The sequence below is a fragment of the Salvelinus namaycush genome, chromosome 21 (genome assembly GCF_016432855.1).
Source record: "Salvelinus namaycush isolate Seneca chromosome 21, SaNama_1.0, whole genome shotgun sequence".
NCBI classification, from domain to species: Eukaryota; Metazoa; Chordata; class Actinopteri; order Salmoniformes; family Salmonidae; genus Salvelinus; species Salvelinus namaycush.
The window spans coordinates 54,466,202-54,488,327 of record NC_052327.1 but is presented as its reverse complement, the minus strand read 5'-3'; the positions used below and the strand labels follow the sequence as shown (position 1 = coordinate 54,488,327).

The following is a 22,126-nucleotide window of genomic DNA, read 5'->3' as shown; positions in this document are numbered from 1 at the left end:
CCATCCCCAGCCTTAGTCAGTGCCAGTCCAATCCAGCCTTTCATCCCTCCCATCCCCAGCCTTAGTCAGTCCCATTCAGCCTTCCCTCCCAGCCTTAGTCAGTCCCATCCAGCCTCCCCTCCCAGCCTTAGTCAGTCCCATCCAGCCTTCCCTCCCGTCCCCAGCCTTAGTCAGTCCCATCCAGCCTTAGTCAGTCCCAGTTCCATCTCTTGCCAAGTACCTCAACTCCACCATGACTTCATCCACAGAGTTGAATACAGACTCAAGTTTTTGAAATGAACTTCGGGAACTCCTTCGAGTCACTATGTGTCAATACTTCAACGATTGAAATACCCTTACTTTGTACAGTGACTTCAGAAAGTCTCAGTCCCATCGTCCTGCTGATCCCTTGAGATCTATACCACTAGTTTCAGTACAATACTGTATATCAGACTTGTTCCATGCCAATAAATCAGATATCTATATCATACAGTACCTAAATCCACTTTTATTGACTTCCTGCTGCCTGGAACTAGCAAATGGCCTTTATCAATGCTGAGCCTGGGTAATGGAGGAATGAAGTGGTACTAGATATGCCACACATGGAGACGTTCTAGGAAGATTCCAGGGGGTTCTAGAAGTAGCAGACGAAGACGAAGAGAGATGCTGAATCCAGGCTGAGATGTAATGGTTAGGCCTGGAGAAGGAGAAGCTCTAACAAGGAGAAGTTATCCGATGGAGACGTTCTAGGAGGTGCTAGGAAGGTTCTAGGAGTACCAGATGAAAACAAAGAGAGAAGCTGGATCCAGGCTATAGCCCTCTCTAGACAGGAGAGGAACCCAGCGGTACCCTGGAGAGATGGAATACAAGCACAGTCAACTAATGGATACGATGTCTCAATACAAAGGATGCTGCCTACCTGCCTCGAAAGGAAGCATCCTTGTGGATTGGAACACAGCCAATGTCACTGTTTAGGCCTGATTAAGTCAATCACTCCTGACTGTGTGTTCTCTCTCTTTACCCCTCTCTTCCCCTCTTCCTCTTCCTCCCCCTCCCTCTCTAACCCTCATCCTCCCTCTCTTCCTCTCTCTCCTCTTCTTCCCCGTCCCTCTCTTCCTCTCTCTCCTCTTCTTCCTCTCTCTCCTCATCCTCCCCCTCCCTCTCTTCCCTTCTTCCTCCCCCTCCCTCTCTTCCCTTCTTCCTCCCCCCCCCTCTCTTCCCCTCATCCTCCCCCTCCCTCACTAACCCTCATCCTCCCCCTCCCTCGCTAACCCTCATCCTCCCCATCTCTCCTCATCCTCCCCATCTCTCTCTTCCCCTCTTCCTCTTCCTCCCTCTCCCTCTCTTCCCCTCTTCCTCCCCCTCTCTCTTCCTCCCCCTCCCTCTCTCTCCTCTTCCTCCACCTCTCACCTTTCTTCATGCTGATGAAGGGGATGGTGTACTGTCCTATAAACTCAGAGGTGAGTCCTGTCTGGTCTCTTACAGTGAAGCGGATGAGGCTGAGGTCAGGGACAGAGACGGTGAAGTTCATGGCCGAGTCCCAACGAGGGCTCAGAGCTGTGGGAGGGAGCCAGAACAGTTACTATTTCCACCCTCAATCCCCCATCAACTCAAAGCTCCTATGAATAGGTGAACTCTATCTATTTCTCCCTCTCCCCCTACCCTCCCTCCCCACCCTGTCATCTATCCCCCCTCCCCCCCGTCATCTATCTCTCCCTCTCACCCCCCACCCTGTCATCTATCTCTCCCTCTCACCCCCCCCATCCTGTCATCTATCTCTCCCTCTCACCCCCCCATCCTGTCATCTATCTCTCCCTCTCCCCCCCCCTGTCATCTATCTCGCCCTCTCTCCACCCTGTCATCTATCTCTCCCTCTCACCCCCCTCCACCCTGTCATCTATCTCTCCCTCTCACCCCCCCCCCTCCACCCTGTCATCTATCTCTCCCTCTCACCCCCCCCCTCCACCCTGTCATCTATCTCTCCCTCTCACCCCCCCTCCACCCTGTCATCTATCTCTCCCTCTCACCCCCCCATCCTGTCATCTATCTCTCCCTCTCTCTCCACCCCCCCTCCACCCTGTCATCTATCTCTCCCTCTCCCCCCCCCTGTCATCTATCTCGCCCTCTCTCCACCCTGTCATCTATCTCTCCCTCTCACCCCCCTCCACCCTGTCATCTATCTCTCCCTCTCACCCCCCCCCCTCCACCCTGTCATCTATCTCTCCCTCTCACCCCCCCCCTCCACCCTGTCATCTATCTCTCCCTCTCACCCCCCCTCCACCCTGTCATCTATCTCTCCCTCTCACCCCCCCATCCTGTCATCTATCTCTCCCTCTCTCTCCACCCCCCCTCCACCCTGTCATCTATCTCTCCCTCTCTCCCCCCACTGTCATCTATCTCTCCCTCTTGTCTCAACCCCCCCTCCCCCCCACCCTGTCATCTATCTCTCCCTCTCCCCCCCTGTCACCTATCTCTCCCTCTCCCCCCCTGTCATCTATCTCTCCTCCCCTGTCATCTATCTCCCCCCCGTCATATATCTCTCCTCCCCTGTCATCTATCTCCCTTCCCCCGTCATCTATCTCCCCTCCCCCTGTCATCTATCTCTCCCCCCTGTCATCTATCTCTCCCCCCTGTCATCTATCTCTCCCCCCTGTCATCTATCTCTCCCCCCTGTCATCTATCCCCCTCCCTGTCATCTATCCCCCCCTGTCAGCTATATACAGTAGAGAGGCTATATACAGTAGAGAGGCTATATACAGTAGAGAGGCTATATACAGTAGAGAGGCTATATACAGTAGCGAGGCTATATACAGTAGCGAGGCTATATACAGTAGCGAGGCTATATACAGTAGAGGATGTATACAGTAGTGAGGCTATATACAGTAGAGGCTATAACAATAGAGAGGCTATGTACAGTAGCGAGGATGTGTACAGTAGTGAGGCTATATACAGTAGTGAGGCTATATACAGTAGTGAGGCTATATACAGTAGTGAGGCTATATACAGTAGTGCGGCTATATACAGTAGTGAGGCTATATACAGTAGTGAGGCTATATACAGTAGTGAGGCTATAACAATAGAGGCTATGTACAGTAGAGAGGATGTGTACAGTAGTGAGGATGTATACAGTAGTGAGGCTATATACAGTAGCGAGGCTATATACAGTAGTGAGGCTATATACAGTAGTGAGGCTATATACAGTAGAGGCTATATACAGTAGCGAGGCTATATACAGTAGCGAGGCTATATACAGTAGCGATGCTATATACAGTAGAGGCTATATACAGTAGCGATGCTATATACAGTAGCGAGGCTATAACAGAGAGGCTATATACAGTAGCGAGGCTATATACAGTAGAGACTATATACAGTAGCGAGGCTATATACAGTAGCGAGGCTATATACAGTAGCGAGGCTATATACAGTAGCGAGGCTATAACAGTAGCGAGGCTATATACAGTAGCGAGGCTATATACAGTAGCGAGGCTATATACAGTAGGGAGGCTATATACAGTAGGGAGGCTATATACAGTAGGGAGGCTATATACAGTAGCGAGGCTATATACAGTAGCGAGGCTATATACAGTAGCGAGGCTATATACAGTAGGGAGGCTATATACAGTAGCGAGGCTATATACAGTAGCGAGGCTATATACAGTAGCGAGGCTATAACAGTAGCGAGGCTATAACAGTAGCGAGGCTATATACAGTAGCGAGGCTATATACAGTAGCGAGGCTATATACAGTAGGGAGGCTATATACAGTAGGGAGGCTATATACAGTAGGGAGGCTATATACAGTAGCGAGGCTATATACAGTAGCGAGGCTATATACAGTAGCGAGGCTATATACAGTAGGGAGGCTATATACAGTAGGGAGGCTATATACAGTAGGGAGGCTATATACAGTAGCGAGGCTATATACAGTAGTGAGGCTATAACAGAGAGGCTATATACAGTAGAGACTATATACAGTAGCGAGGCTATATACAGTAGCGAGGCTATATACAGTAGCGAGGCTATAACAGTAGCGAGGCTATATACAGTAGCGAGGCTATATACAGTAGCGAGGCTATATACAGTAGCGAGGCTATATACAGTAGCGAGGCTATATACAGTAGGGAGGCTATATACAGTAGCGAGGCTATATACAGTAGCGAGGCTATATACAGTAGAGAGGCTATATACAGTAGAGGCTATATACAGTAGAGGCTATATACAGTAGAGAGGCTATATACAGTAGAGAGGCTATATACAGTAGAGAGGCTATATACAGTAGCGAGGCTATATACAGTAGCGAGGCTATATACAGTAGAGGATGTATACAGTAGTGAGGCTATATACAGTAGAGAGGCTATAACAATAGAGAGGCTATGTACAGTAGCGAGGATGTGTACAGTAGTGAGGCTATATACAGTAGTGAGGCTATATACAGTAGTGAGGCTATATACAGTAGTGCGGCTATATACAGTAGTGCGGCTATATACAGTAGTGAGGCTATAACAATAGAGGCTATGTACAGTAGTGAGGATGTATACAGTAGTGAGGCTATATACAGTAGCGACGCTATATACAGTAGTGAGGCTATATACAGTAGTGAGGCTATATACAGTAGAGAGGCTATATACAGTAGCGAGGCTATATACAGTAGCGATGCTATATACAGTAGAGGCTATATACAGTAGCGATGCTATATACAGTAGTGAGGCTATAACAGAGAGGCTATATACAGTAGCGAGGCTATATACAGTAGAGACTATATACAGTAGCGAGGCTATATACAGTAGCGAGGCTATAACAGTAGCGAGGCTATATACAGTAGCGAGGCTATAACAGTAGCGAGGCTATATACAGTAGCGAGGCTATATACAGTAGCGAGGCTATATACAGTAGGGAGGCTATATACAGTAGGGAGGCTATATACAGTAGGGAGGCTATATACAGTAGCGAGGCTATATACAGTAGCGAGGCTATATACAGTAGCGATGCTATATACAGTAGCGAGGCTATAACAGAGAGGCTATATACAGTAGCGAGGCTATATACAGTAGAGACTATATACAGTAGCGAGGCTATATACAGTAGCGAGGCTATATACAGTAGCGAGGCTATAACAGTAGCGAGGCTATATACAGTAGCGAGGCTATATACAGTAGCGAGGCTATATACAGTAGGGAGGCTATATACAGTAGCGAGGCTATATACAGTAGCGAGGCTATATACAGTAGCGAGGCTATATACAGTAGGGAGGCTATATACAGTAGGGAGGCTATATACAGTAGCGAGGCTATATACAGTAGTGAGGCTATATACAGTAGTGAGGCTATATACAGTAGAGAGGCTATATACAGTAGCGAGGCTATATACAGTAGGGAGGCTATAACAGAGAGGCTATATACAGTAGAGAGGCTATATACAGTAGAGAGGCTATATACAGTAGAGAGGCTATATACAGTAGTGAGGCTATATACAGTAGAGAGGCTATATACAGTAGAGAGGCTATATACAGTAGGGAGGCTATATACAGTTGAGAGGCTATATACAGTAGCGAGGCTATATACTGTAGCGAGGCTATATACAGTAGAGACTATATACAGTAGCGAGGCTATATACAGTAGCGAGGCTATATACAGTAGCGAGGCTATATACAGTAGCGAGGCTATATACAGTAGCGAGGCTATATACAGTAGGGAGGCTATATACAGTAGCGAGGCTATATACAGTAGCGAGGCTATATACAGTAGCGAGGTTATATACAGTAGCGAGGCTATATACAGTAGAGACTATATACAGTAGCGAGGCTATATACAGTAGCGAGGCTATATACAGTAGAGACTATATACAGTAGCGAGGCTATATACAGTAGGGAGGCTATATACAGTAGCGAGGTTATATACAGTAGCGAGGCTATATACAGTAGAGACTATATACAGTAGCGAGGCTATATACAGTAGGGAGGCTATATACAGTAGCGAGGCTATATACAGTAGGGAGGCTATATACAGTAGGGAGGCTATATACAGTAGAGACTATATACAGTAGCGAGGCTATATACAGTAGAGACTATATACAGTAGCGAGGCTATATACAGTAGCGAGGCTATATACAGTAGCGAGGCTATATACAGTAGCGAGGCTATATACAGTAGCGAGGCTATATACAGTAGGGAGGCTATATACAGTAGCGAGGCTATATACAGTAGCGAGGCTATATACAGTAGCGAGGTTATATACAGTAGCGAGGCTATATACAGTAGGGAGGCTATATACAGTAGGGAGGCTATATACAGTAGCGAGGCTATATACAGTAGCGAGGCTATATACAGTAGCGAGGCTATATACAGTAGGGAGGCTATATACAGTAGAGAGGCTATATACAGTAGCGAGGCTATATACAGTAGCGAGGCTATATACAGTAGGGAGGCTATATACAGTAGCGAGGCTATATACAGTAGCGAGGCTATATACAGTAGGGAGGCTATATACAGTAGTGAGGCTATATACAGTAGAGAGGCTATATACAGTAGCGAGGCTATATACAGTAGCGAGGCTATATACAGTAGGGAGGCTATAACAGAGAGGCTATATACAGTAGAGAGGCTATATACAGTAGGGAGGCTATATACAGTAGCGAGGCTATATACAGTAGCGAGGCTATATACTGTAGCGAGGCTATATACAGACACCGGTTAGTCAGGCTGATTGAGGTAGTATGTACATGTAGGTATCGTTAAAGTGACTTTGCATATATGATGAACAGAGAGTAGCAGTAGCGTAAAGAGGGGTTAGCGGGTGGCGGGACACAATACAAATAGCCCGGTTAGCCAATGTGCGGGAGCACATATAGAATCCTATTCCCTATATAGTGCACTACTTTAGACCAGAGCCCTATAGAATCCTATTCCCTATATAGTGCACTACATTAGACCAGAGCCCTTATAGAACCCTATCCCCTATATAGTGCACTACTTTAGACCAGAGCTCTATGTGGGCCCTGGTCAAAGCAGTGCACTGAGTAGGGTGCTACTATATCAGATGCTATCAAGAAACAATTAGCCTCTTGAGTTGCATCTTTCACACTCTGTTGATGAGTTCAGTATTGCTGAGGGCAGTTGAAAGCAGACAGAGGAGGATGAATGAGACATGTCCTGTGTTTGTTTTCTAATTGATGTTTTTAAAACAGACAGAAACATGTGTTATTGTACACCCAGACTTCAAATTATGGAAATGCTACGCAAGTTGTTATTGAAATGGTCCACATTGACCTGTGTATACGTGATATACTTGAATATGCAAATACAACTTGTTATATAGTCTCAAGTAGCAAAAATCGAAGTCACAAATGTCATTACTGTATTGTAGGTATAGTGTATACGCCTAGTGTGCTCTCCTTGTCTGGCCCCTCTCTAGTGAGTGTAGCCTGTCCTCTCTCCTCTCTAGTGAGTACAGCCTGTCCTCTCTCCTCTCTAGTGAGTACAGCCATTCCTCTCTCCTCTCTAGTGAGTACAGCCTGTCCTCTCTCCTCTCTAGTGAGTGCAGCCTGTCCTCTCTCCTCTCTAGTGAGTGCAGCCTGTCCTCTCTCCTCTCTAGTGAGTGTAGCCTGTCATCTCTCCTCTCTAGTGAGTACAGCCTGTCCTCTCTCCTCTCTAGTGAGTGCAGCCTGTCCTCTCCTCTTTAGTGAGTGCAGCCTGTCCTCTCTCCTCTAGTGAGTACAGCCTGTCCTCTCTCCTCTCTAGTGAGTACAGCCTGTCATCTCTCCTCTCTAGTGAGTGCAGCCTGTCCTCTCTCCTCCCTAGTGAGTGTAGCCTGTCATCTCTCCTCTCTAGTGAGTACAGCCTGTCCTCTCTCCTCTCTAGTGAGTGTAGCCTGTCCTCTCTCCTCTCTAGTGAGTACAGCCTGTCCTCTCTCCTCTCTAGTGAGTGCAGCCTGTCCTCTCTCCTCTCTAGTGAGTGCAGCCTGTCCTCTCTCCTCTCTAGTGAGTACAGCCTGTCCTCTCTCCTCTCTAGTGAGTACAGCCTGTCCTCTCTCCTCTCTAGTGAGTACAGCCTGTCCTCTCTCCTCTCTAGTGAGTACAGCCTGTCCTCTCTCCTCTCTAGTGAGTACAGCCTGTCCTCTCTCCTCTCTAGTGAGTACAGCCTGTCCTCTCTAGTGAGTACAGCCTGTCCTCTCTCCTCTCTAGTGAGTGTAGCCTGTCCTCTCTCCTCTCTAGTGAGTACAGCCTGTCCTCTCTCCTCTCTAGTGAGTACAGCCTGTCCTCTCTCCTCTCTAGTGAGTACAGCCTGTCCTCTCTCCTCTCTAGTGAGTACAGCCTGTCCTCTCTCCTCTCTAGTGAGTACAGCCTGTCCTCTCTCCTCTCTAGTGAGTGTAGCCTGTCCTCTCTCCTCTCTAGTGAGTGTAGCCTGTCCTCTCTCCTCTCTAGTGAGTGTAGCCTGTCCTCTCTCCTCTCTAGTGAGTGCAGCCTGTCCTCTCTCCTCTCTAGTGAGTGCAGCCTGTCCTCTCTCCTCTCTAGTGAGTACAGCCTGTCCTCTCTCCTCTCTAGTGAGTACAGCCTGTCCTCTCTCCTCTCTAGTGAGTACAGCCTGTCCTCTCTCCTCTCTAGTGAGTACAGCCTGTCCTCTCTCCTCTCTAGTGAGTACAGCCTGTCCTCTCTCCTCTCTAGTGAGTGTAGCCTGTCCTCTCTCCTCTCTAGTGAGTACAGCCTGTCCTCTCTCCTCTCTAGTGAGTGCAGCCTGTCCTCTCTCCTCTCTAGTGAGTACAGCCTGTCCTCTCTCCTCTCTAGTGAGTACAGCCTGTCCTCTCTCCTCTCTACTGAGTACAGCCTGTCCTCTCTCCTCTCTAGTGAGTGCAGCCTGTCCTCTCTCCTCTCTAGTGAGTGCAGCCTGTCCTCTCTCCTCTCTAGTGAGTGTAGCCTGTCCTCTCTCCTCTCTAGTGAGTACAGCCTGTCCTCTCTCCTCTCTAGTGAGTGCAGCCTGTCCTCTCTCCTCTCTAGTGAGTACAGCCTGTCCTCTCTCCTCTCTAGTGAGTACAGCCTGTCCTCTCTCCTCTCTAGTGAGTACAGCCTGTCCTCTCTCCTCTCTAGTGAGTACAGCCTGTCCTCTCTCCTCTCTAGTGAGTACAGCCTGTCCTCTCTCCTCTCTAGTGAGTACAGCCTGTCCTCTCTCCTCTCTAGTGAGTACAGCCTGTCCTCTCTCCTCTCTAGTGAGTGTAGCCTGTCCTCTCTCCTCTCTAGTGAGTACAGCCTGTCCTCTCTCCTCTCTAGTGAGTACAGCCTGTCCTCTCTCCTCTCTAGTGAGTACAGCCTGTCCTCTCTCCTCTCTAGTGAGTACAGCCTGTCCTCTCTCCTCTCTAGTGAGTACAGCCTGTCCTCTCTCCTCTCTAGTGAGTGTAGCCTGTCCTCTCTCCTCTCTAGTGAGTGTAGCCTGTCCTCTCTCCTCTCTAGTGAGTGTAGCCTGTCCTCTCTCCTCTCTAGTGAGTGTAGCCTGTCCTCTCTCCTCTCTAGTGAGTGCAGCCTGTCCTCTCTCCTCTCTAGTGAGTGCAGCCTGTCCTCTCTCCTCTCTAGTGAGTGCAGCCTGTCCTCTCTCCTCTCTAGTGAGTACAGCCTGTCCTCTCTCCTCTCTAGTGAGTACAGCCTGTCCTCTCTCCTCTCTAGTGAGTGCAGCCTGTCCTCTCTCCTCTCTAGTGAGTGCAGCCTGTCCTCTCTCCTCTCTAGTGAGTGCAGCCTGTCCTCTCTCCTCTCTAGTGAGTGCAGCCTGTCCTCTCTCCTCTCTAGTGAGTGCAGCCTGTCCTCTCTCCTCTCTAGTGAGTACAGCCTGTCTTCTCTCCTCTCTACTGAGTACAGCCTGTCCTCTCTCCTCTCTAGTGAGTGCAGCCTGTCCTCTCTCCTCTCTAGTGAGTGCAGCCTGTCCTCTCTCCTCTCTAGTGAGTGCAGCCTGTCCTCTCTCCTCTCTAGTGAGTGGACCCTGTCTGATATAATGTATGTGGTTGAGTATGTAGTACATAGTAAGAATATCTCATCCCTCTGTGTTCTTTCTGAGGTCTCGTGTCTCTCTGTCCTCTGTGTTCTTTCTGAGGTCTCGTGTCTCTCTGTCCTCTGTGGTCTTGCTGAGGTCTAGTGTCTCTCTGTCCTCTGTGTTCTTTCTGAGGCCTAGTGTAGCCTACTGTAGTTAAAGGATGAGCCCTCTACTCCTCTAAAGGCAAACCAGACAGGGTGCATCTCAAATCACACCCTATAGCCTAAAGTGCACTACCTGGACCCTGGTCAAAAGTAGTGGACTACATAGGGGAAAGAGTGCACTTTGGGACACACACTGTGCCTTTTGAAGAGGCTAGCTCATCAGCACATTTCACCCTCGGAAGCCCAAGAGCTGTCGGCCCGGGAATTGGATTCACGGGGAGAAGAATTAAAGTTGTATAAAGTGGTTTCCTAGGGCAGGAGACTGGTCTCTATGAGTATGAGTTCTGACTGTAGATTAAAACAGTACTCTGAGATCACAGCTAGTCTGCTCCTTTGTACACTGTATCACTCTGAGATCACAGCTAGTCTGCTCCTCTGTACACTGTATCACTCTGAGATCACAGCTAGTCTGCTCCTCTGTACACTGTATCACTCTGAGACTGTGTAGGGTGAGCCCGTTTTTTCTTCCAGACATTAACTGTCTTTTCCCCAGACATTGACTGTCTTTTCCCCAGACATTGACTATCTTTTCCAGACATTGACTGTCTATTCCCGACATTGACTGTCTTTCCCCGACATTGACTGGTGGTCCCGTGTGGCTCAGTTGGTAGAGCATGGCGCTTGCAACGCCAGGGTTGTGGGTTCATTTCCCACGGGGGGACCAGGATGAATATGTATGAACTTTCCAATTTGTAAGTCGCTCTGGATAAGAGCGTCTGCTAAATGACTTAAATGTAAATGTAAATTGACTGTCTATTTCCAGACATCATTGACTGTCTATATCCAGACATTGACTGTCTATTCCCGACATTGACTGTCTATTCCCGACATTGACTGTCTTTCCCCGACATTGACTGTCTATTTCCAGACATCATTGACTGTCTATATCCAGACATTGACTGTCTTTTTCAAGACATTGACTGTCTATTTCCAGACACCGACTGCCTTTTCCAGACATTGACTGTCTTTCCCCGACATTGACTGTCTATTTCCAGACATCATTGACTGTCTATTTCCAGACATTGACTGTCTATTTCCAGACTTTGACTGTCTATATCCAGACATTGACTGTCTATTTCCAGACCTTGACTGTCAAAGGTTCCTTCACATACTCTAGTTTTGTTTGCTTCACCGTCATGTTTGTTCATGCCTCTTTGTAACAGGACTCACTCACACTCCAATCTAACCACGTCTGAGTCGCGGTGCCTCTCATGTGTACTCGTCTCTATCTATGCTTCAGCACACACAGTTGCTCGGTTACCATTAAGTAGATTCAATCCGGACCGCGGGAGATCCGCGTCATAGCGCAATTGACATTTTAAAGGTAATTTCCGATTGATCTGACTTATGCAACGTTTACCGTGAGTGCGGTCTCTACGAACAAGGAAACATTGCCTCTAAAAAGGTGCATAGATGGAAAAAGGGGTGATCATATTGAATCCGTGGGCCAGTCGCTTGGAGAACTCACAGTTGTGTCTGACAGTGTCTGTGTGTCTCCTGCAGGAGTCTGAGTGGACACTGTGGATCTCCACGCGTACGAAGGGGTCCAGGGCCTTGCCGCTCCGCGGGACAGGCAGGTTGGAGCCACTGATAACCTTCACACAAGAGACAGAGATCGAGACAGGGACAGAGGGACAGAGACAGGGGGACAGAGAGACAGAGACAGAGACAGAGGGACAGGAGCTGTTAGTGTTTTTCCCTCTGAGCACCTGACATTATTGCTGTCTCTGTGACCCCAGAGACGGTTGAACCCAGCATGCCATGGTGTAAGACAGACAGGTGGTAGACATACAGACAGACAGACAGACAGACAGACAGACAGACAGACAGACAGACAGTTGGTAGACAGGTGGTAGACAGACAGACAGACAGTTGGTAGACAGGTGGTAGACAGACAGACATGTGGTAGACAGACAGACATGTGGTAGACAGACAGACAGGTGGTAGACAGACAGACAGTTGGTAGACAGTTGGTAGATAGACAGGACAGACATGTGTTAGACAGACAGACAGACAGACAGACAGACAGACAGGTGGTAGACAGACACAGACAGACAGACGTGGTAGACAGGCAGGTGGTAAACAGACAGACAGACAGACAGGTGGTAGACAGACAGACAGACAGGTGGTAGACAGGCAGGTGGTAAACAGACAGACAGACAGGTGGTAGACAGACAGACAGCCGTGTGGTAGACAGGCAGGCAGGCAGGCAGACAGACAGACAGACAGACAGACAGACAGACAGACAGACAGACAGACAGACAGACAGACAGACAGACAGACAGACAGACAGACAGACAGGTGGTAGACAGACAGACATTGGAATTTCAGTTTCCTTCCTGAATTCAAAATTCAAAATTTTTTCTCATTGCTTTTCAATGAGGATGTAAATGTTCCAATCGGATGGGGCGTGTATTCTTCTGCCTGCCTCGGGGCCTGGGGCCAGGGATACATCAGCACTAGGAGTGGGTATGGGGGAGAGAACCGAGGGAGGGAGGGAGGAAGGGAGGAGGGAAGTAGAAGTTTAATTACACCAGTCTGGCAGGCTTATCTGTAGTCCGCTCTCTCCACCTTCTGTCGTCCCTATGCCCAACCCTGATCAAAGACAAACCTGCGTGCAGTTATCTGGATATGCCTGCCTGGCACCGATGGATCCGCCTCACTCAGGAAATGGGAAGTCAATGACCCCCCCCCCCCCCCCCAACTGCCTCATAGTGATGCCATAGGTATTGTGAGGTTTGATCATCAGTCCGGTAATTACCAGGCTAGTGGAACATGTGTGGGACTGTACATCAGTTAAATCACTGTGTGATGGACTGACCCATGACTCATTGATTTAGGGTAAAGTGGAACTATGCATGACTATGGGTTTATTGGGGGGGGGGGTTTATGGTAATTATACAGAATCCCAAAACTCACTCAGATTGGGTCAGTAAAGTCCATTCTCCTGCTCAAGGAAACCGATTGTTAAGAAATAGATTGGTAAAAACAGTATGAAAAAATAGATCCATAAGAGTTGAAAAGTAAGCAACGTTTTTTTCTTACCTCTTCTAGTTGAATTATTCAATACAGCAGCATCCCTATTTATAAGTGAACATATTCTATTTATAAATCTGATTCCACTGGACTTGAAAGCTCTGCAGGAGGCTTTCTAGAAGGCTTTCCCTGGAGTGGAGTGACAGACCAGAAGGATGATGTTGTTGATACATAAAGGTGCTTTTGTTTCCTCTGATAAGAGATGACATGTATTTTTCATGCGCAGGGGGAGTCTAATTTAGTCTACTGAAGCAATAAGGCCCGGGGGGGTGTGGCGTATGGCTAATATAGCACGGCTAAAGGCTGTTCTTACGCACAACGCAATGCAGAGTGCCTGGATACAGCTCTTAGCTGTGTTTAATTGGCCTTATACCACAAACCCCAGAGGTGCCTTATTGCTATTATAAACTGGTTACCAACGTAATTAGAGCAGTAAACAGGTCATTCTACGTCATACCCGTGGGATATTGTCTGTTATAAACTGGGTGGTTCGAGCCCTGAATGCTGATTGGCTGACAGCCGTGGTATATCAGACTGTATACCACGGGTATGACAAAACATTTATTTTTGCTGCTCTAATTACGTTGGTAACCAGTTTATAATTGCAATAAGGCACGGGGGGGTCTGTGATATATTGGCAATATACCACAGCTAAGGGCTGTTTCCAGGCACTCTGCATTGCGTTGTGCATAAGAACAGCCTTTAGCAGTGGTATATTGGCCATATACCACACGTGCCTTATTGCTTAAATATACCACAGCTTTCAGCCAATCAACATCCAGGACGCAAACTACCAAGTTTATAAATATGCATGTTGCTCCTTAGACCTCTACACATAAACTGGGAATTAAAATACTTTGAGAATTCAAAACAAAATGCATTCCACTGCGCTTGACCTTTGAGTGTATTTGGAATGCATTCCACTGCGCTTGACCTTTGAGTGTATTTGGAATGGAACAGTGTCTTCTGAATAAAACCCACAAGCATCTCTCTTTCTCGTGCACTGATGCAGCTTGTTTACATATCGATTTGCCCAGAGAGTTTTCAGCTATACTTTTCGTGGCTGTTTATTTACCACCACAGACAGATGCTGGCACTAAGACCGCACTCAGTCAGCTGTGTAAGGAAATAAGCAAACAGGAAACCGCTCACCCAGAGGCGGCGCTCCTAATGGCCGGAGACTTTAATGCAGGGAAACTTAAATCAGTTCTACCTAATTTCTATCAACATGTTAAATGTGCAACCAGAGGGAAAAAAATTCTAGATCACCTGTACTCCACACACAGAGACGTGTACAAAGCTCTCCCTCGCCCTCCATTTGGTAAATCCGACCACAACTCTATCCTCCTGATTCCTGCTTACACGCAAAAATTAAAGCAGGAAGCACCAGTGACTAAAGTGGTCAGATGAAGCAGATGCTAAACTACAGGACTGCTTTGCTATCACAGACTGGAACATGTTCCGGGATTCTTCCGATGGCATTGAGGAGTACACCACATCAGTCACTGGCTTTATCAATAAGTGCATCGAATACGTCATCCCCACAGTGACTGTACGTACATACCCCAACCAGAAGCCATTGATTACAGGCAACATTCGCACTGAGCTAAAGTGTAGAGCTGCCGCTTTCAAGGTAGCTTATAAGAAATCCTGCTATGCCCTGCGACGAACCATCAAACAGGCAAGGCATCAATACAGGGCAAAGATTGAATCATACTACACCGGCTCCGACGCTCGTCTTATGTGGTAGGGCTTGCAAACTATTACAGACTACAAAGGGAAGCACAGCCGCGAGCTGCCCAGTGACACGAGCCTACCAGACGAGCTAAATCACTTCTATGCTCGCTTCGAGGCAAGCAACACTGAGGCATGCATGAGAACATCAGCTGTTCTGGAGGACTGTGTGATCACGCTCTCCGTAGCCGACATGAGTAAGACCTTTAAACAGGTCAACATACACAAGGCTGTTGGGCCAGACGGATTACCAGGACGTGTGCTCCGGGCATGTGCTGACCAACTGGCAGGTGTCTTCACTGACATTTTCGACCTGTCCCTGACCGAGTCTGTAATACCAACATATTTCAAGCAGACCACCATAGTCCCTGTGCCCAAGAACACAAAGAAAACCTGTCTAAATGCCTACAGACCCATAGCACTCACGTCCGTAGCCATGAAGTGCTTTAAAAAGCTGGTAATGGCTCACATCAACACCATTATCCCAGAAACCCTAGACTCACTCCAATTTGCATACCGCCCAAACAGATCCACAGATGAAGCAATCTCTATTGCACTCCACACTGCCCTTTCCCACCTGGACAAAAGGAACACCTAAGTGAGAATGCTATTCATTGACTACAGCTCAGCGTTCAACACCATAGTACCCTCAAAGCTCATCACTAAGCTAAGGATCCTGGGACTAAACACCTCCCTCTGCAACTGGATCCTGGACTTCCTGACAGGCCGCCCCCAGGTGGTGAGGGTAGGTAACAACACATCTGCCACTCTGATCCTCAACACTGGAGCCCCCCATGGGTGCGTGCTCAGTCCCCTCCTGTACTCTCTGTTCACCCACGACTGCATGGCCAGGCACGACTTAAACACCATTATTAAGTTTGCAGACAACACAACAGTGGTAGGCCTGATCACCGACAACGACGAGGCAGCCTATAGGGAGGAGGTCAGAGACCTGGCCGGGTGGTGCCAGAATAACAACCTATCCCTCAACTTAACCAAGACTAAGGAGATGATTGTGGACTACAGGAAAGAAGGACCGAGCACGCCCCCATTCTCATTGACGGGGCTGTAGTGGAGCAGGTTGAAAGCTTCAAGTTCCTTGGTGTCCACATCACCAACAAACTAGTGTCGTGTCTTTGCTATCGTTAAATTGAAGACTTATAGTTTTTATCATAGATTCCTGTAATTAGGGATTACGCGATCACTTGAGTAATAACGTAATTAATTAACTATGAATTCGAGGGCACCAGGGAAAGTTATTAGATTACAAAGTTATAATTTCCCAATATAACCTTTCAGATATTTTCATATCTGATCAATAGTCTTCTAATTAATGATTTATTTACTCTACCTCACGTCAGTCTCATTCCAAACGTCGTAAATCGTTGATTATCTGCACGAACCCAGTCTTCACTATGAGTCATCCATACATCAATTGTCTTAAATCATTTATTTATTACTAACTAATTAATTCACAGAAATGCATAAACAAACAAACAAACTTAAAATAGTTACATGAAATGATGGGAGCAATATGCCCTAGTGGGCTGAACCGGCATGGCGGCTGTTAGACAAGGGGAAAATGGCGTTCGACTAAGAATTCACTACAGAGTCCATAATTATAACAATTGAAATGCTAATCCTTACACATGAACGCTCACTCATTCGGGAACAATTGCAATCAATATATATATAGTTACGCTCGGTGTGTGTGTCGTCTTGATCGTTGGAGTGAAGTTAGTTTCTGTTGGAGTTCCTTCTGTCTCGGTGTTATTGTGGAGAGTTCAGAGTCACATTCGTTATAGAATGGATGTTTCGGGGGTTGTCTTTCTTCGCGTTCAATGATACCGAATTCCTAGCTGCAGACTAGTAGTCAATATCAAAGACTTGTTCTCATTCGTCTTAAGAGTTTAACCACGTGGTATGGTTAAAGATTCGCCAATGATACTTTAACCTTCGTTCTCCTCCTAATGGAGAAAAGCATGGTCTAAATGGTAATTTCTTAAAGTTGGCTTTTATTCAGATAGCAGAGAGGGGTGGTTCCATGGTCTCTGACCCAACTGGCTCAGGGGCGGTCCTTGGATTTAGTTCAAATACAACAGGGAGTTGTATTTTCCTTCATTAAACAGTTCAAAATCATATTACACAATTATACAAACAGTATCATACTCACTCATTCATTTTATACAACACACAGATGTAAACCTCATATCTGAGGTTATTATATAAACAGCGGTATGGTAATGTGGTCCCACAGTCTCACATGAGTTTCCCACGTGGTGACAAATGGACCGGTTCATAGCTGGACTGTCCACCGATCTTTCATACTTTTGCAGGAATATGAAATATGTTCGTACCCCAAGTTCTGTGAGGTGGAAGAGAATTCCTTTGTCCTGAAAGTTTACCCTCTCTCTTAATACTGTTTGTGGTGGGGGGATTCTCAGGAATTTACAACATCTCTCTGTGATCACCGCATGGGTTGTGGTGGAAAGGGAGAGGCAGGGAGAGGGGGATGGGGTTTGCAGTACCCAAGCAGGCAACATCATGACACTAGGTAAGGTCCAAACACACCAAGACAGTCGTGAGGAGGACACGACAAAGCCTATTCCCCCTCAGGAAACTAAAAAGATTTGGCATGGCTCCTGAGATCCTCAAAAGGTTCTACAGCTGCAACATCGAGAGCATCCTGACTGGTTGCATCACTGCCTGATACGGCAATTGCTCGGCCTCCGACTGCAAGGCACTACAGAGGGTAGTGCGTACGGCCCAGTACATCACAGTGGCTAAGCTGCCTGCCATCCAGGACCTCTACACCAGGCGGTGTCAGAGGAAGGCCCTAAAAATTGTCAAAGACCCCAGCCGCCCCAGTCATAGACTGTTCTCTCTACTACCGCATGGCAAGCGGTACCGGAGTGCCAAGTCTAGGACAAAAAGGCTTCTCAACAGTTTTTACCCCCAAGCCATAAGACTCCTGAACAGGTAATCAAATGGCTACCCGGACTATTTGCATTGTGTGCCCCCCCCCCCCCCCCCCCCCCCAACCCCTATTTTACGCTGCTACTCTGTTTATCATATATGCATAGTCATACATTCATGTACATACTACCTCAATTGGCCTGACCAACCAGTGCCACCGCACATTGGCTAACCGGGCTATTTGCATTGTGTCCCGCCAACCCCTCTTTTACGCTACTGCTACTCTCTGTTCATCATATATGCATAGTCACTTTAACCATATCTACATGTACATACTACCTCAATCAGCCCGACTAACCGGTGTTTGTATGTAGCCTCGCTACTGTATGTAGCCTCTCTACTGTATATAGCCTCTCTACTGTATATAGCCTCGCTACAGTATATAGCCTCGCTACTGTATATAGCCTCTCTACTGTATATAGCCTCGCTACTGTATATAGCCTCGCTACTGTATATAGCCTCTACTGTATATAGCCTCTCTACTGTATATAGCCTCGCTACTGTATATAGCCTCGCTACTGTATATAGCCTCTCTACTGTTATTTTTCACTGTCTTTTTACTGTTGTTTTTATTTCTTTACTTACCTATTGTTCACCTAATACCTTTTTTGCACTATTGGTTAGAGCCTGTAAGTAAACATTTCACTGTAAGGTCTACTACACCTGTTGTATTCGGCGCACGTGACAAATAAACTTTGATTTGATTTGTATTTGGAATGCATTCCACTGCGCTTGACCTTTGAGTGTATTTAGAATGGTACAGTGTCTTCTGAATAAAACCTACAAGCATCTCTCTTTCTCGTGCGCTAGAGCAGCTTGTTTAAATATTCAGTACAAAAAGGACAACGTTTAATTGGACTCTGTAGAGTATTCTCCTTGAGTGTGCTAATGTAGACCGGGCGGCCAGAGCGTGATGACTAACAAACTGAAACTGGTCTTTGACTTCGCAGAGATAATGTGTTTTAGTCTATCTATGTTGCTGTGGAAGTGGATGTTGTAACGTAACCCCAAAAAGTTAGAGGTACAGAAGCAGTAAGTTAGAGAAGCAGTAAGTTAGAGAAGCAGTAAGTTAGAGAAGCAGTAAGTTAGAGAAGCAGTAAGTTAGAGGTAAAGAAGCAGTAAGTTAGAGGTAAAGAAGCAGTAAGTTAGAGGTAGAGAAGCAGTAAGTTAGAGGTAAAGAAGCAGTAAGTTAGGTGGATAAGCAGTGTTAGGTAGAGAAGCAGTAAGTTAGAGGTAAAGAAGCAGTAAGTTAGAGGTAGAGAAGCAGTAAGTTAGAGGTAAAGAAGCAGTAAGTTAGAGGTAGAGAAGCAGTAAGTTAAAGGTAGAGAAGCAGTAAGTTAGAGGTAAAGCAGTAAGTTAGAGGTAATGAAGCAGTAAGTTAGGTGGAGAAGCAGTAAGTTAGAGGTAGAGAAGCAGTAAGTTAAAGGTAGAGAAGCAGTAAGTTAGAGGTAAAGCAGTAAGTTAGAGGTAATGAAGCAGTAAGTTAGAGGTAAAGAAGCAGTAAGTTAGAGGTAAAGAAGCAGTAAGTTAGAGGTAGAGAAGCAGTAAGTTAGAGGTAGAGAAGCAGTAAGTTAGAGGTAAAGAAGCAGTAAGTTAGAGGTAAAGAAGCAGTAAGTTAGAGGTAAAGAAGCAGTAAGTTAGAGGTAGAGAAGCAGTAAGTTAGAGGTAGAGAAGCAGTAAGTTAGAGGTAGAGAAGCAGTAAGTTAGAGGTAGAGAAGCAGTAAGTTAAAGGTAGAGAAGCAGTAAGTTAAAGGTAGAGAAGCAGTAAGTTAGAGGTAAAGCAGTAAGTTAGAGGTAATGAAGCAGTAAGTTAGGTGGAGAAGCAGTAAGTTAGAGGTAGAGAAGCAGTAAGTTAAAGGTAGAGAAGCAGTAAGTTAGAGGTAAAGCAGTAAGTTAGAGGTAATGAAGCAGTAAGTTAGAGGTAAAGAAGCAGTAAGTTAGAGGTAAAGAAGCAGTAAGTTAGAGGTAGAGAAGCAGTAAGTTAGAGGTAGAGAAGCAGTAAGTTAGAGGTAAAGAAGCAGTAAGTTAGAGGTAAAGAAGCAGTAAGTTAGAGGTAAAGAAGCAGTAAGTTAGAGGTAGAGAAGCAGTAAGTTAGAGGTAGAGAAGCAGTAAGTTAGAGGTAGAGAAGCAGTAAGTTAGAGGTAAAGAAGCAGTAAGTTAGAGGTAAAGGCAGAGATAAATGTTCCAGATAGGATGGACACCCCTCCCCCCACATTCACCCCCTCCCCCCCACATTCACCCCCTCCCACAAAACACCCCCTCCCCTCCCCACACACCTCCTCCCACACAACACCCCCTCCCACACAACACCCCCTCCCCCCACATTCACCCCCTCCCCTCCCCACACACCCCCTCCCCTCCCCACACACCCCCTCCCCCCACTCACACCCCCTCCCCACTCACACCCCCTCCCCACTCACACCCCCACATCGTTGCATCACTCAGTTCTAGTACCTTCAGCAGTAGGTGTGCTGGCTTCAGGTTGTGACGGTAACTGTTCGGATTAAAGCCCCACTGATTGACTCTGAGGAAGAGGGGTTTGAGGACGTAACCACAGCCACCGTTGTCCTGGAAACGCCCGTTGTTCAGGTCCATGGGCAGGCCCAACGACTGGAAGTTGAGAGCCACTGTAAGAAGAGTCCAGATGACACAATGTCAGCATTGCCACACGGGCACAGACAAGACCAGACAGATTACATTCTCCAGCTCTCCGTCAGCCTAGATTAGACTGGGATTGGACTACAAAAACAAAAAATTTAAACATTCAATGTATTTCCTTACAGTTCAACATTACCAAGCACAGCCAGGGGTCTTTGAATAGAGTTTGATTTGTTTATTGATGTCAAATATAATGACAAAGGGGTTTCATCTCCTTCTGCCTTCAAGCAATTAAAATGATGTTGTCATAATCTCAGTCTTACCAAAGAAACAAAGATGTCATGAAAGGAATATGAACTGAATGTCTGTGCCAGAAAAACATTTTATTTTTTTAATGTTTTTTGACTATTCTCAAATTAAACGTCAAGTTTATTTTCCATAATGAATGAATTGAAGATCGCATTCACCCAAGCTCTCACATTTAAACACGGCAAGAAATAACGATCACACCAAAGCGGTCCAAAGACCATTAGCGTTCTGATTGGCATTTCAGGAAGTTTTGGGTGTGAACATGGAGCTCATTCAAAAACTTTTTCTGTCCACCTACCCAGCTGTGAGCCCACATTCCAGAACCCCTGAGGGTTGTAGTTGGAGGACATGGTTCTAGATCCTGCTGGGTAGATCCTGGTGATAAACACCATGTTGTGCTGGATGAAATCTGGAGCTGAGAGATGAGAATATGTGGTTGTTGTACGTTTCTCTGGATACGATGGACTGCTATGTGAACTAAAATGACACGAGGAGACTAGAAAGACTAGGAAAGTACACGGTAACTTCATTAGCATCACATCAACTAGAAGTTACGGTCATCATGTGACCTCCTTATCAGATTCGGTGAAGACGAAGGATAAGCATTTGTCACAAACGGCTGATTAAATTGGTACTACTCGTTCGGGGACAGGGTGTCCTTGCAGCATTATACGTAGGCTTTGTGCTTTAAAGAAATATCACATCAAGGAGCCATTACAGTAACAAGAGGCTGATAATGGCTGTTGAGTGAAATCCATCATAACTCATCTCTCAATGCGTCATTCCCCTCCACTCTATCTCCACGCCGTAGCACAATGACCTGTTTACTGATTGTGCTTTGAAATCGAATCTCAACAGTCTCTTTTCATTCAAATCTCAACAGTCTCTTTTCATTCAAATCTCAACAGTCTCTTTTCATTCAAATCTCAACAGTCTCTTTTCATTCAAATCTCAACAGTCTCTTTTCATTCCAATCTCAACAGTCTTTTTTCCTTTTCACTAGCAGTATGAATATGAGACACTCAACTCCTGTTTTTACTGCTGCCTGTGTTCAACATTTCATACATTGCTAGATACCCCCCCCCCCCCCCCATGTGCAGTTTTAAACACTAATTTGGTAAGTCTTCCAAGGTACAAAACCTGAGGTCTTGACCAGCTTGTGAGCCTTCTTCTCCCCCAGAGAGCTATTCTCATAGTACTGCTGGTGTTCTCTGGCATGGCTGAAGCTGTGGAACTTCACTGACTTGGTGTAGACCACCAGGTTAGATAGAGACTCAGCAACTACTGCTGCCTTCTTCCTCTTCGGGGGGGGGGGAGGGGGG

The 22,126-nt window shown here is 46.6% G+C and overlaps 1 protein-coding gene across 1 annotated transcript in view; it reads right to left on the bottom strand.

Moving 5' to 3' along the window:
• Window positions 1-746: 746 nt before the first annotated feature.
• Window positions 747-22,126, bottom strand: part of LOC120066503 (1-phosphatidylinositol 4,5-bisphosphate phosphodiesterase zeta-1-like) — a 48,974-nt gene continuing 27,594 nt past the window's right edge. Inside the window, 6 exon segments of the mRNA XM_039017917.1 lie at window positions 747-829; window positions 1,390-1,536; window positions 11,620-11,746; window positions 20,352-20,524; window positions 21,103-21,219; window positions 21,945-22,085. Of these exon segments, the coding sequence (XP_038873845.1) occupies window positions 747-829; window positions 1,390-1,536; window positions 11,620-11,746; window positions 20,352-20,524; window positions 21,103-21,219; window positions 21,945-22,085 (788 nt within the window).